This window comes from Charadrius vociferus, unplaced genomic scaffold, assembly GCF_000708025.1.
Source record: "Charadrius vociferus isolate BGI_N301 unplaced genomic scaffold, ASM70802v2 scaffold472, whole genome shotgun sequence".
Classification (NCBI taxonomy): Eukaryota; Metazoa; Chordata; class Aves; order Charadriiformes; family Charadriidae; genus Charadrius; species Charadrius vociferus.
The window spans coordinates 494981-507632 of record NW_009647735.1 but is presented as its reverse complement, the minus strand read 5'-3'; the positions used below and the strand labels follow the sequence as shown (position 1 = coordinate 507632).

General features: G+C 37.9%; 1 protein-coding gene across 1 annotated transcript; it reads left to right on the top strand.

Moving 5' to 3' along the window:
- The first annotated feature begins 380 nt into the window (after positions 1-380).
- Positions 381-7501, top strand: CHMP1B (charged multivesicular body protein 1B). The gene is made up of 8 exons (XM_009881771.1): positions 381-432; positions 1888-1985; positions 2677-2823; positions 3500-3568; positions 3933-4040; positions 5016-5059; positions 5920-5992; positions 6794-7501. The coding sequence occupies exons 1-8, from the start codon at positions 381-383 to the stop codon at positions 6836-6838; spliced, it is 636 nt and encodes a 211-aa protein (XP_009880073.1). The 3' UTR covers positions 6839-7501.
- Positions 7502-12652: the final 5151 nt, after the last annotated feature.

Here is a 12652-nt window from a genome sequence, read left to right as displayed (position 1 = left end):
GTATAAACTGGAATGATGTCAGCAGCTAACTCATCAGCAGTCCCCCAAAACAGTGACCGCTGCCAGCTGAACAAACCCAGCTGTGTTTCCTGCTGTTGAAGCTAGACATGGGGAAAACCCTTATAGGCAAATTGAAGCTTTCTTGCTGTATAAAACTACCTCAATGTGCAGTGGGGAAAAAAAGCCTTAACGATTACAGAGGTCTCCGTGTGGTGGAAGTGTGCTAGCAGTGCTGGGCTCTGCCAGTTGTTGTGGTAGGGACTGACTGGAGTGCTGGAGCAGGTGACTGTGAGTCACGGTTAGTGCTGGAAGTTCAGTTTCACTTGGGTTATGCTGCATTGAGAAAGACACTTCAAGGGAGGAGCGAGTATGTGCACGTCATGGGATGGAAGAGCTATGGAAGTGGCAGCATGAGCTATTTTAATGTCAAAGGTAAATGCCCCAAGTGAGTAACTGAGGAAGTTATTTCAAAATAAACTGCTCTGAAATGCTGTTTCAGTGTAACTGGTGTAAATAGGTGATGTCATGTCTTACCTGGTTGTTCTGGTCTCTGACCTGAAATATATTTGAATGAACAACCAAAAGGTATTTTCTTGTTTTGTAAATTACCTAATCTGTGGCTTAGTCCAATATATTTACTGCTGCTGAGAGGGTTGGTGACCTAGGTTTTAAAGCAAAGAAATAGAAATACAAGCAGGAATTTCAGTGTTACCTTAATAGATATCCTAGATTTACATGCACAGCTGTTACCTTTTTGTAGCCTGGCTGTAATGTTTATAGGATAGGATAACAAATACATCAACAGACTTTCTGATGTCTTCAGGTTGCTGTCAGAGCTCTAAGATGCATGGCTGGACTTTAAGGGGGGGGAAAAAATGAGTTCTGGAATAATTTATAATACTTGAAATATTAAATAAACCTCAAGTACCTCATAATGTTTAGCTTTACATGCTTCCACTTAAGAGTTAAGTATCTTAGTACTTGCTGCATCTTCCTCTTGGGATATTAAAAGGTGGTATGAAAAAAGTCTGTAAAGCTTTATACTTCCATTTTGTTTGAGAAAGATTGATATTATTTGGAATCTTTCATCAACAGTATTTTAAGAGCATGGGTTTTTAATTGTTGTTTTAACAGCACATTATTCTCTGTCAGTAACAGTTTAATGCAGTCATTCTAAGTCAGTATGAAGTCTTGTTCTACCGTCTTCCTACAGCTTTCAGCTTAAGCAGGACTTGAACTTTTTAAAAAGGAAATTTTCTCTTGCTGCCTTAATTATTCTTTCCCCAAAAGTCAGATGACAGAGCTGTCGGGGACCTAAGAATCGCTCACATGACTCAGGGCTGGGAGGCTGCTGTGGCTTGAAAGGGCAGCCCTGGCTCCTAGTTTGTACCTGGGCATGGTCAGCCAAGCCAGTTTGCTATTACACTGTTAATTTATCTGTTGCTCCTCAGTGGCTTTTTTTTTTTTTTTTTTTTTCAGTTGGGGAGGTTTCAGGCAGCCCAGTAAACTGCCCTCATTTCACTGAAAGTTGAGGGCTCCGGGTGTGTGAGTGAAAGTATCTGGCAGAGTAAGACTCTCAGTTCCTGTTGGGGGACATTTGGTTTGTTGTATTTATCAGTCTGAGGCAGGTTTGATGTTAAATGGAGCCAGTTTTAGACCTGACCTTATTTTTTATGGCCTTACATTTTAGAACCCAGATTGTAAGTGGCATTATAATTGTAAAGCAGCTTGGTAGGTCTCCTTATTTTGTGAATGTCAAGGGCTTATTTAAATAACACTTTGCAAGTTTTAGTATCACTAGCAGGGAAGCACAGTGATTTGGTAGCACTTTGAACAGGGGAGCAAAATACTAAAATGAAAGGATTGAGCCCTTAACTCGCGCTGCAGAACACCTGTTTAATTTAAAGTTTGCTGCAAAGGAACTCAACAGGAACTCAAAAAAATGCGACAAAGAAGAAAAGGCTGAGAAAGCTAAAATTAAGAAGGTAAGCAGTGTGTCTGAAACAAGCTCTTTAGATCTTTATCTTTTTATTATAGCAGGAAAATATTTGGCACTTTTACCATTTTCTGTGTGTGCATGCTGATAACATTGTGATAGAGGCTTGTGACTTAAAATATATGGCTATATGTCTTCCCATACTTATTAATAAACGTGAGGATACATTCTTGTATATCCTCTTGTACAGCTTGTGGCATTTGCTTCCTGAGAAGATTGTCTTGTATGTACTTTGCTAGAGACTGCTGTTCTCAAAGTTAAAAATATTTATTCTCAATGTTTGTCATCTTAAAAGGGCTTACGAAGAGGAACTTCGAAAGAGAGACTAAATGTATTTGACTGTATTTTTTGTCCATGAGATAAAAACTGTACCAACTGTATCTGTGTTTGGGTCTTGATACTGAAAACATTCTTAGGAATGAGAAAGTCATGTTTGTGTAGCTCTGTAGAACCTTCTACTTGAAGTGCATGCTAAATACCTTCCTTGTAAAAAAGATCACATCTTGAAAAAGTTTGGGAGATAGTGGAGGATGAGGGAGGTTTGTATGTTCTCTTTTAATAGAAAAGATATTGTGATGAATTAATGCTGATTTCAGTTTTGAAAAAGGCCTTTCAGAAATGATGTTTACAAAAGCAGGGAAGTTTAAAATGCCTTTTTTTTTTTTTTCTTTTTTCAACAGGCAATTCAGAAGGGTAACATGGAAGTCGCACGAATACATGCGGAAAATGCAATCCGACAGAAGAATCAAGCCATCAATTTCTTGCGCATGAGTGCCAGGGTAGATGCTGTAGCAGCAAGAGTTCAGACTGCAGTGACAATGGGCAAGGTAAGTCTGTTTTCACAAATCTATTGCAAGGATGAGACCTCTGATCTTCTTAAAAGTGGCTTGATTCTGTCTGTAATGAGCTGAAAAGTTTCAGTTTTGCTTTCAGATGTAGCCAGTAGTAAATCAGGTACTGGAATTCCCCTGGCAGCTGCTCTTTACTGTGTTTTGTAGCTTCTGTTAGCTGTTGTTGCTCATGCTCCTAAGGACACAGTATGTTTCGCAGATTACACTGTTAAGATTGTTTTGCAAAGATGCTGGTCCCTTTCCAAATACGTGAAGTCATGACATAGGACTTGTGATTCCAGAAATCTTTTTTAGATCGAGTAGTTTTTTGAGGTACGCTGCTGTACTGCTTTTCAGCCAGAGAGTTTATTCTGTCATGTGATCTGTATACCAAATATATCTCTTAACATTTGACAGGTCTTGAGACCTGCAAAAGTTAATGCCATATACACGTCAATTTTTAGTGAATTTCAGCTCAGAATGCTTATTTCAAGTGGTTGAGCTAATTTCTAGAATTTGAATGGTAGGAGCCATAAAAACTTGCATTCTAGATGGCAATAATGTGTGCCCTACTATTTGATAATGTAGGAACTCTGTCGATGGAGATAAGAGAGCTTCGTAAGAAACTGCTCATTTTTCTTTCTTTGTAATAATTTCCTTAACCTCATTTCAGGTAACGAAGTCAATGGCAGGGGTAGTTAAGTCTATGGATGCCACGCTTAAGAGCATGAACTTGGAGAAGGTAAGTAGACTTAATTTTCTCGGAGGTGCACATGAAAAGCAGAAAGGGCTACGGAGACAAGTTTTAAAAAGGGAAATTCCAATCAAAAGGAAAGGTTTTGCAGTGAGGTTGGTAAATCTTGGAACTTGTTGCCCAGTCTGGTTTTGAAGTTTCCGTAAATTGAGATGCTCAGAACTTGACTGGACAGGGCCCTGACCTGCCTGCTTGAACCTGCCGTGTTAGATCAACTTCAGACTTGACGCTGGGAGGGGAGGCAGCCAAGCTTCTGATCTCCTTCATTGCAGTGTGATTCTGATTTTGCCAGTTGAGATATATTTCTCTTCCGTTACCTGCAGATCATTGATTTGATTCATATTTTTAATAGATATCTGCACTAATGGATAAATTTGAGCATCAGTTTGAAACATTAGATGTTCAGACACAGCAGATGGAAGACACAATGAGCAACACTACTACGCTAACAACACCACAAGTAAGAATAGTAAATTTTTTTTTAAAAAAAGGTGATCTTAAATTATGTGTCTAAACTGTATGGAAATGTCTGTTTCTCTTCTTTCTGCCTGCTTTGAGACATAGCAACAACTGGACCCTTTTCACTTTTGGTTTGTGCTTCTTTGTGATGAAGAGACAATTTCAAATTATAGTCACAAGTACAGAGAAACTCATATATTTATTTTAGTCTATTTCACTCTTAAACAGGCTTTGTTTTAAATTGTGTCTTGAAAACTTTAACCCTTCTTCTGAATAAGCAGTGTTTTGATAAGTCTGTGTTGAACTGCTAAACCAGGAGACACTTCAGCATTAATTATCAAAGCAGAATACACGGTGAAAAAATCAATAGTTCTAACTCACCAATATTAACAAAATGACATTAGTCACTGCCAAATTAGTAGTAGTATGTGCAATGGAAAGGTTGTTAATTACCTACTTCCAGTTTATGGATGTGTGTTTACTAAAATAAATCCTTAAACAGTGCTTGACATGGTTAAGAATTGCTAGCACCTATCCTCTTGTGCTATTCCATAAGGAGCTAAATGTGCTATTCCAACAGAAGTTTTGTTTTGTAAATAAACAAACCTAAACCCAAATCCAATAAACCAAATCTATTGGATATGGGTTTTTTCCATGTTGTGCAAAGCAGTGTTTTAGTACCTAATAATCAACTCTCAAAATATTCAAGTATATGTTTGGATTTTTTTACAGATAAGTTTAATTCTTTAGAGGCATTGTTTCAGAAGCTAGAGTTCAATAATGGGCTTGTTTTAATAGGCTGTGCTCCTCTACTCATTATTTTTAAGTTCATACAGGGCCCTCTGGTGGTTAAACGCCAAAATGTTCTGTGAAAGGCATTTACCTTTAAATCATTTTTGTTAAAATAATTTCTGTTCTCAACAGAAGAGCTTGTCATAAAGTACAATATGCAACTATTTTGTTTTCTTTACTCTAGAACCAGGTGGATATGCTTCTACAGGAAATGGCAGATGAAGCAGGGTAGGTAAATTCTTGAGTGACTATTTCTTGAATAAATCTTTGTTCTATCAACCCTTCCTCCTTAACTTGAAGGTCAGATACCCTTGTTCTATATGTGTTTGTTTCTTGGAAGCAGAGAAGAATCACCATTTTCCTTTAACCTCTGGGCATCGTTATCATAATGGTTTAGTTGCCAGTATTTAATTCTGTTGTCATTGAAAGCTACTTTGAATATCAGGATGCAGGTGTGGTTGTGCAAAAGCCTAAAATAGTACATCATTTCTCATATCAGGATAGTGTTTTATTATTTACTTGGATTGGCTTTAGCGTTAGCAATCCTTGCTGTGTTTCTCCAGGCTTTCATCTTCTTTCTCCTCTTACCACATTAAAACATCCTGTAGTTCTGCTCTTACAAGGTAGACATTGCAAAGCAGGTGGTCATGACAATTAAGCTTTTGGGGATATACTGAAATATTTCAGAGAATTTTACCTGCCTTCTTGGTGATGCATAAATTAGAAGTGTTGGTATGTTGGCTTGAAGATAAATACTTTTGACAAATTTTTTAGTAAAACTTTTTTTGAGTGAACTTTTTGTCATTCATACATATGCCATGTCTAATATACCTCTGTTAAACAGCAATATTGCTGAGTCCTGATTACGCTGAATTCACTTAGCTATTGTTAGTTGTAATATATGACTTGTTGTCTTGGTAATCAATCAGATTTACTGTTTGAGTTGTCTAACTAGCTGGAGTACAGCACTCATGGGATGCTGGTGGCCTCACGCTATGTCAGTATTGCTTTGCTTGTCAGTTATTGTCCTTCTTCCTTTAGTCATGTATGCCTGACTTGTTTTTTTTTCTTTTATTTTCTCCTATTAGTCTTGATCTGAATATGGAACTACCTCAAGGACAGACAGGTTCTGTTGGTACAAGCGTTGCCTCAGCAGAACAGGTAAATGTTAGATTAATGTGAAATCAATGTTTTCTAGAGAAAGGTGGTATGAGAATGCTTTACTTGGTCAAAATAGTCTTGCTAAGTTGTAATTAGATTTTAGCTGTCCAAAAGAAATAGCGTGTAGTTAAAACAGTCTTGCAATCGAAGTAATTTTAACAATACATTTGTCGGCTTAGTAAATCCAGAAATTTAGATGTTTCAGGTGTGTTTTTGCATGGTTATTTCAGAGTTCCAAAAGTTGCCTCTCCTGCCTCCTCCAACTTTAAGTATTTAGGAAGCCTCACCTTAACTGAACAATGTTTGGGAAGCCCCAAGTATTGCACATTCTTTGAAAAGTTCCGTTTCGCTTTGTACCAGGCTCCCTAGAACAGTTAGACCTACTGCTATCTCGCTGTGGCAGTTCAGTTGGATACCAGCCTTGGTCAGTCAAGGCTGCATCCAAATAAGGATGGAGTTCTGTAAGAGCTGATTTACACTTGCAAAGATGATACGTTAAAAAAAAACCAACAAACAAACCAAAACCCACAACAACAAATAAAACAACCCAACTCTGTCTCTATTTGCTGTGTTCTGAAACTCCTTCCTAGATATCCACTGCTGGAGATAAGATAGCTGTATGGACCTCTGGTCTCACCTAGCACAGTTGTTCTTGAAGTCTTAAGCAAATCTCGTTATGTCTTGCATATGAGAGAATTTCATATCATCTAGACATGAGATTGCTTGACCATTGCAGAACTTCACAAAAATTAATTTTCATATTACTGATAGCTGGTTTCTTTGTATTTTACAATTCTGCAGGATGAGCTGTCGCAGAGACTGGCCCGCCTACGTGATCAAGTTTAAATTAAACAAAGCTGCAGTTCTTTGTACACGCTTTCAAAATGCCCTTTCTGTAACTAACCCTTCAATACACTAGTCGGGTGTATACAGTATGGCTTACATGTTTGAATATTTGTAATATAGGGTACTTCACTCCTAGCTTGCTACTCTTTCTGAAATACATTAAGTAACCCAAAAATATCAGCTCTCTAATGTCCTTTTCTGTACATTTTGAAGTTGATATATTTTTTGCAAGCTTTTTTCACAAAATCAAGTTGATACTCTGTCGGCTAGTAATGTTGGTACATTCTAGCTAAAAGAAAAGCAGAGTGTCATTGATATATATTTTAAATTATGAAGTGATTTTTTTTTTTTTTAATTAGGAGAACTGTTTATGGTTGGAGAACTGATGTGTTCAGTTCAGATGGTTGTTGTAGATAACTTTCTTACACAGCCAAACTCCTGAAACACGCAAAGGTGGACAGCGTGGTCTTCATGGAAAATATGCTTGTTAAAACAAATAAGTGGACTTCAGTCTGAGTTTTTTAGTCTTTTAAAGGTAGGGTAATGGTGCTGAGATTAGTGGTTTAGCTCAAAAATGAGTTACTAAAAGCTGTTTTTGTATAATTGGGAACTTGTACGTTGTCATCACTTTAGTACAGGAGGAATAAAATATATTTTTCAACTCTGTCATTCTGTTAAATGTTGCAGCTTGCTCATTGTTTAATGTCAAGTGCTCCAGCTTCTCCATTGTGCTTTCTCCTCAGTGTTCTGGGGTGCGGCCAATTACACCACTCACACCTCTCTTTCTACCAACATAGCATCTAGTTCCTGTTAATAGGGAACTTATGCTGTCCAGTTTTATAGGTTCAGGCTGAGAAGCCTTATCTGAAGTAACCGAAGCCTGTTTTTCTCCACTCCTTCTTACTCTGTCTTTGCTTTTAATCTAGTCACTTTTTTATACATAAGAACAAGTCTTGTTGTCGTGTTCCACGCTTCAGTGTTCTCAGTATATGAAAAATAGAGAAGTGCTTTTCCTCAGGTTCAGATCTTCATAGTCCTCCATGAGCCAAGGTCCCAGCCCTGTCTTCTCTAACTGGGACGCACCCCTAGATCAACTTTTCCTCCTCTGCACCTCACAGCAGGTGAGTAGTAAGTGGACGAGTAGAATATGCTGGCTCAGCCGAAGGGGCGGACTGCTTTGTGTGCGCACCAGTTATGTTGGATTAAGAGCAGCTACTTTACTTTGTAAGGTATAATAGTGCTCTCTACAGATAAAATAACATGATTTGCAATATTGCAGTTGTATGGAGAAGCTAGTTTGTTTTAGGGATCTTTTTAACCCCTTCATGTTTCTGCACAATAAGAGAGAATCTACTGACTGCTTTCAGTAGCTTCAAACCCCGGCTGCAGTTGTGAAGTAAAGAAATGGTTGTAAAAATTTGTAGCTGAGACTGCTTGTCATGTGTTGTGATAAACAGTGTTAAAAATTCTCTTTCTGACTTTTTGGGCTTGGGTTTTTTTTTTGTTTTCTCTTTGTAGAGGTGAGGGAAGGTGTGAAGCACTAGAATTAGAACTAGTTCTTAATCCGCTAGTGTTCAGGATCAAATGGCTTTTCCAGTGTTGGGGAAATATTTAAGAAAATGAAATACTTTGCTTTTTTAGTCAAACAGGATTTTTGCAGTGAAAATATGCAAAAATGAGGAAACATTTCGGAGCAGTTTCAATTATTCAAGGCTACTGTAAACATAAGATAAGGAAAATAAGATAGACAAAACAACCTAAAATGTTGTGGAATTGTCTCTCACACTGGCAGCCTGAACTAAAATATTTAAAATGTGATCTTTTCACTTGTTTACATGTATTTTCAATGCAGTTTTCTTTTGAACGCCTTGAATGTTCCTCCTATAAATAGGGGAAATTGGAAGGTGTTTAAAAACTATGTACTCGCAACTGTAGTCTTGGTACAATCCTTTCAAATTATTAATAAAAAGTCTTAGGAAAGGGACTATACACTACACTTTTTTTCCCTAGCTCCTTCTGAACAGTGTAACAAAAACATAATGGTAAATCTATGCAACCAGGTTACCCGCACCTGTGGTAACTGCTTGTGTGTGTGCCTTTGCCTCGCTGAACTTCCATTATTTTTTTTATTTAGTTGCTTCATATCTCACGATGGGATTGGAAAGTTGCTGTTGTGTAATAAATCCACATCTGACTTTACTTTGCAGTTGCTGTTGATGGAGCTGTACCATAAACTACTGAAGTTTTCAATGTTTAATGTTAGACAACTTCAGCTAGCTTGTCTGGCTTATTTTAATGATAAAGATTACGCTGCTTTTAGACTGTTCCTGGCCATTCTTAAACTATTTGAGGGCGTAGACAGCAATTCTGAGATCCCGTGTATTTGATTTTCTGAGTATGCTGCCTTGCCGTGAGCCTTGGGGCTTTGGAGGAATTTAAAAGAAGAGGGAGAAGAGAGTGATTGGATTGCTGCAAGATAAAGATTAAATAAGCTTCATTATTTTACTGGCTATACACAGCCTGTTTCATAGTTTTGATCTTATCCCAGGCTTGCGAACTCCACTACCAAAAGAGATTTCCAGTATCATTTCTGCAAGGGGATTAACATGAAGGCTTGACTGACATAATTAGTGTTACCTCTGTGGGACTATGATGCAAAGAGTTAGGCAGGCTTCGCTGACTTGGGGAAGAATTACGTGTTTGAAACAATGAATTTTTGCACTGCTGACTTCACTCTGAGAATTGCTGCGTGTTTCAGCGAGATTTTGTACTGGTTACTTCTGCGTATAGATCTCCTGCCCTCTCCTGGGGAAAACGATTTATTTTCTCTGTTGAAGCACTTGTGTATGAGAGCTGGCATTCAGAAAGTTTTAACAGTTACATTTTGAATGTATATATTTTTCTCAAGTCTTTTGGAAATGCTTGAAAACTGAAACTTACTCTTAGAGCAATATTTGAGTTTCGTGTTCTTCCTCCATTCAGGCATCTCCTCAAAACATTTGCTCTTTTCTGAACAACTCTGGCTCCTCATTCCTACCTTGCTAGTGTTTCTTGTAAGTTGACTGTCTGTGTTTGTAGAAGTTCATTTCATGTTAAATAAATTGTTTGTGCTTTTATGTACCTTATTACCAGATAATATTTCAATATTTATGCTTAGGGCAGACGCATCTGAAGCAAAACATTGCTTGAAATGTTGCAAGGTGGTTTTGCTCGACACTTTTTTTCCTTGGTTATTAAAACTGCTAGTGTATGGTAGCATTAGTCTTCATTCATTTGAATTCCAAAACTGAAAGCCATGAGAGCTTCAGATGAAAGGAGAGGGAAGGAAAGGAAGCGCAAGAACTTTAACTCTTGATTGCAACAGGATAAAATGATCAAGTTGCCTTTGTGGAGATCCTCAGAGCCAAAAATAGTGAAATTTTGTTAAATAGAATCAGCAACTGTGTACAGAAATAAATTCGGAAGCTGGTGACTTGTATAGAGAAGAGAATAATTTTTGTAGCTCTGGTAGAGTTCATTTTGGAAACTGCTTTACTTGTATGGGACAATTTGTAAATGTAACTGGAAGTGGTAAATAAAATTGTACAGACAACTTCAGATGTGTTCTTAAGTTATATGGCTGTTTGCTGGCGGGGCTCAGGACATGGATAAACAAGAAGATGTGAGTCATCAGTATTTTCTCCTGAGAAGATAATCAGAAAATTAAATCTTTATGGAGTCAAAAGAAGAAGAAGAAAGTAAAGTGAGTACTATTGAGAAAGATTTGGGGTGATGGTTCAGCGAGTAATTAAGATTAATGACATAAAATATCTATTTAAAAACCTATGATTTTTTGAAAATTTTTAGTCTGGAAGGGCATGTATCCCTCATGCTTGAACATCTGAGAGGGTGTCGTGGTTTAGGCGTGAAACCAGGATAGAGGGTTTTCTATCCTTACCATATATAACAAGTGGAAAACTGGCAGGTGACAGTGTGGTTTTGAGTTTGTCCTCCCCAGAGCTAAAAACCTTCCGTTTTTATTTTCCCTTTCCATTGTTGTTTGGGAACCAGCAGAGGGAGCCTCAAGCTTTGTTTTTGCATAGGTCCTACATAAATTCTATTTTATTTTTATTTTAATTCTTAAAACAAAGGACTTTCAGAGTCATCGCTAGCTGGTTTAAGGAGCTGTCTCCCCTGCAGAAGCTCTCTTTCGGGCAGTATCAAAGCTTGGTATCAAGTGCCTGTATCGGGGCTTTGATCCTTGCCTAAAAGCTGCTCTGTTGCACAAAATTCAACCTGGAAGCACAGTGCACGGGGCCATCAGCTAATTTGTGTCAACATCTGACCATCCTCACTAACTGCACTTCAAAAAGTTTCTTTGCTGTCTTTAGGCATTAAGTTGGGACTTGGAGGTTTACTGTTAGGAGTGCGACAGTGCATAACTTTGTGCTTGAAGCTTGTTTTAAATTGTTTAATTTTTAGTCAAGTCCTCCTGGGTTTCTTTAGCTGTTGTGTCGTTCTTTTTTTGTCGTGTGAAAATTCTGTTTTACACAGAAGGAAACACTGTGTGCTGATGGAAAACGTGTTTTAATAGAAAATGTCCTTTGCTTATTAGAAGTGTTGGCCACCCTGGCATTTCATTTGATGAAGTATTTCCTTTGGTTTCAGGATTCTCTCTGCCCGTTTAGTATCTTGCAATTTTTGGCTTTAGCATTAGCATTCATCTCTTGCGAAGGCCTGGCTGGAACTGATGGCAGCATACAGCTCAGTGCTTTCTTTTTTTTGTCAAACGATATTTTTTCAATGAAATCCCAAGAAGGGTCAGTGGCCTTACTTGTATCGGAAGCAGCTCTCTTCATTACCATTCAAATAAAGGAAAAGACCGATGCGAACAATCTGTAACTAATTTCAAGTGCCAATTGAGCCTTTTTAACTTGGAAGAAGACGCAGTGAGTGAGTCTTACAGGCTTTTGCTTGACCTTTACTGCTCTTTATTAAGAAAGTCATGCTGAATCAGCTCTGATACACAGTTCAAGACAGAAAATCGATGGGCCGTAGGATCCCGGCTCTTTCCAGTTCTTTGGAAAGCTTTCCAATGTCTTCCAGCGGTGCCGGTTGCCGTGAGAAGCAGCCAGAACCAGACCATCTCGCAGCAGACAGGCTGCTTTCGAGCTCTTATCTAGACAAGGGTGATCTCAGAGGGTAAAAGTACTGAAGTATCGCATATTTCTAATCTACAAGATGGTTTACTGTTGCGATGACCTGTGCGTATTGCTTAGGATATTCTAAGCTTGTTAACTCTGAGTGAAACAATCTTTTTGCAAAAGTCTAATGCAATAAATGTTACGTACCAATTAATATGTGTATCTGACAAGATAATAATCAGCTTAATTTAATTTCCCTACTATCTGATTCATAATTCTTTGTTACAATCAATTTCTGTCAAAATGAGCTGTCAGGGATAGTGAAACATTTTAAAACTTCTTTTAAAGACACTCGGTATGTTCTTTATTTAATTTTTCGCGAATTCTTTCTTTTTTCAAAGGTTGTTTTAACATCATCCTGGAGTCTCTACACAAGATATTTCACTTTGTTCTTACCGCAGTCAGGACTTTGTTTCTCTTGTTGTGAAATGGGTTAATACTGGAACCATTAAGCTCTGTTTCTGCTGCTGGTGATGTTTCAGTTCCAGGTACCAATATGAAGCCCCAACATTTGGCTTGAAATTCACAGGAGAAGCAGGCAGTCCCGTTCAGAGTGTTGTAAATTAGTTCCAGTCTCCACGAGACTGCTGTAACTAATGGGTATGACCTGGAAGTGGATAAAGTCCATAAC

Bases quoted from the DNA above. Each gene is read 5' to 3' on its own strand.
- CHMP1B (XM_009881771.1), top strand. From the start codon at position 381: ATGGGATGGAAGAGCTATGGAAGTGGCAGCATGAGCTATTTTAATGTC. The intron at 433-1,887 runs GTAAATGCCCCA...CTCGCGCTGCAG, and splicing joins GAGCTATTTTAATGTCAAAG to AACACCTGTTTAATTTAAAG. The intron at 1,986-2,676 runs GTAAGCAGTGTG...TTTTTTCAACAG, and splicing joins AGAAAGCTAAAATTAAGAAG to GCAATTCAGAAGGGTAACAT.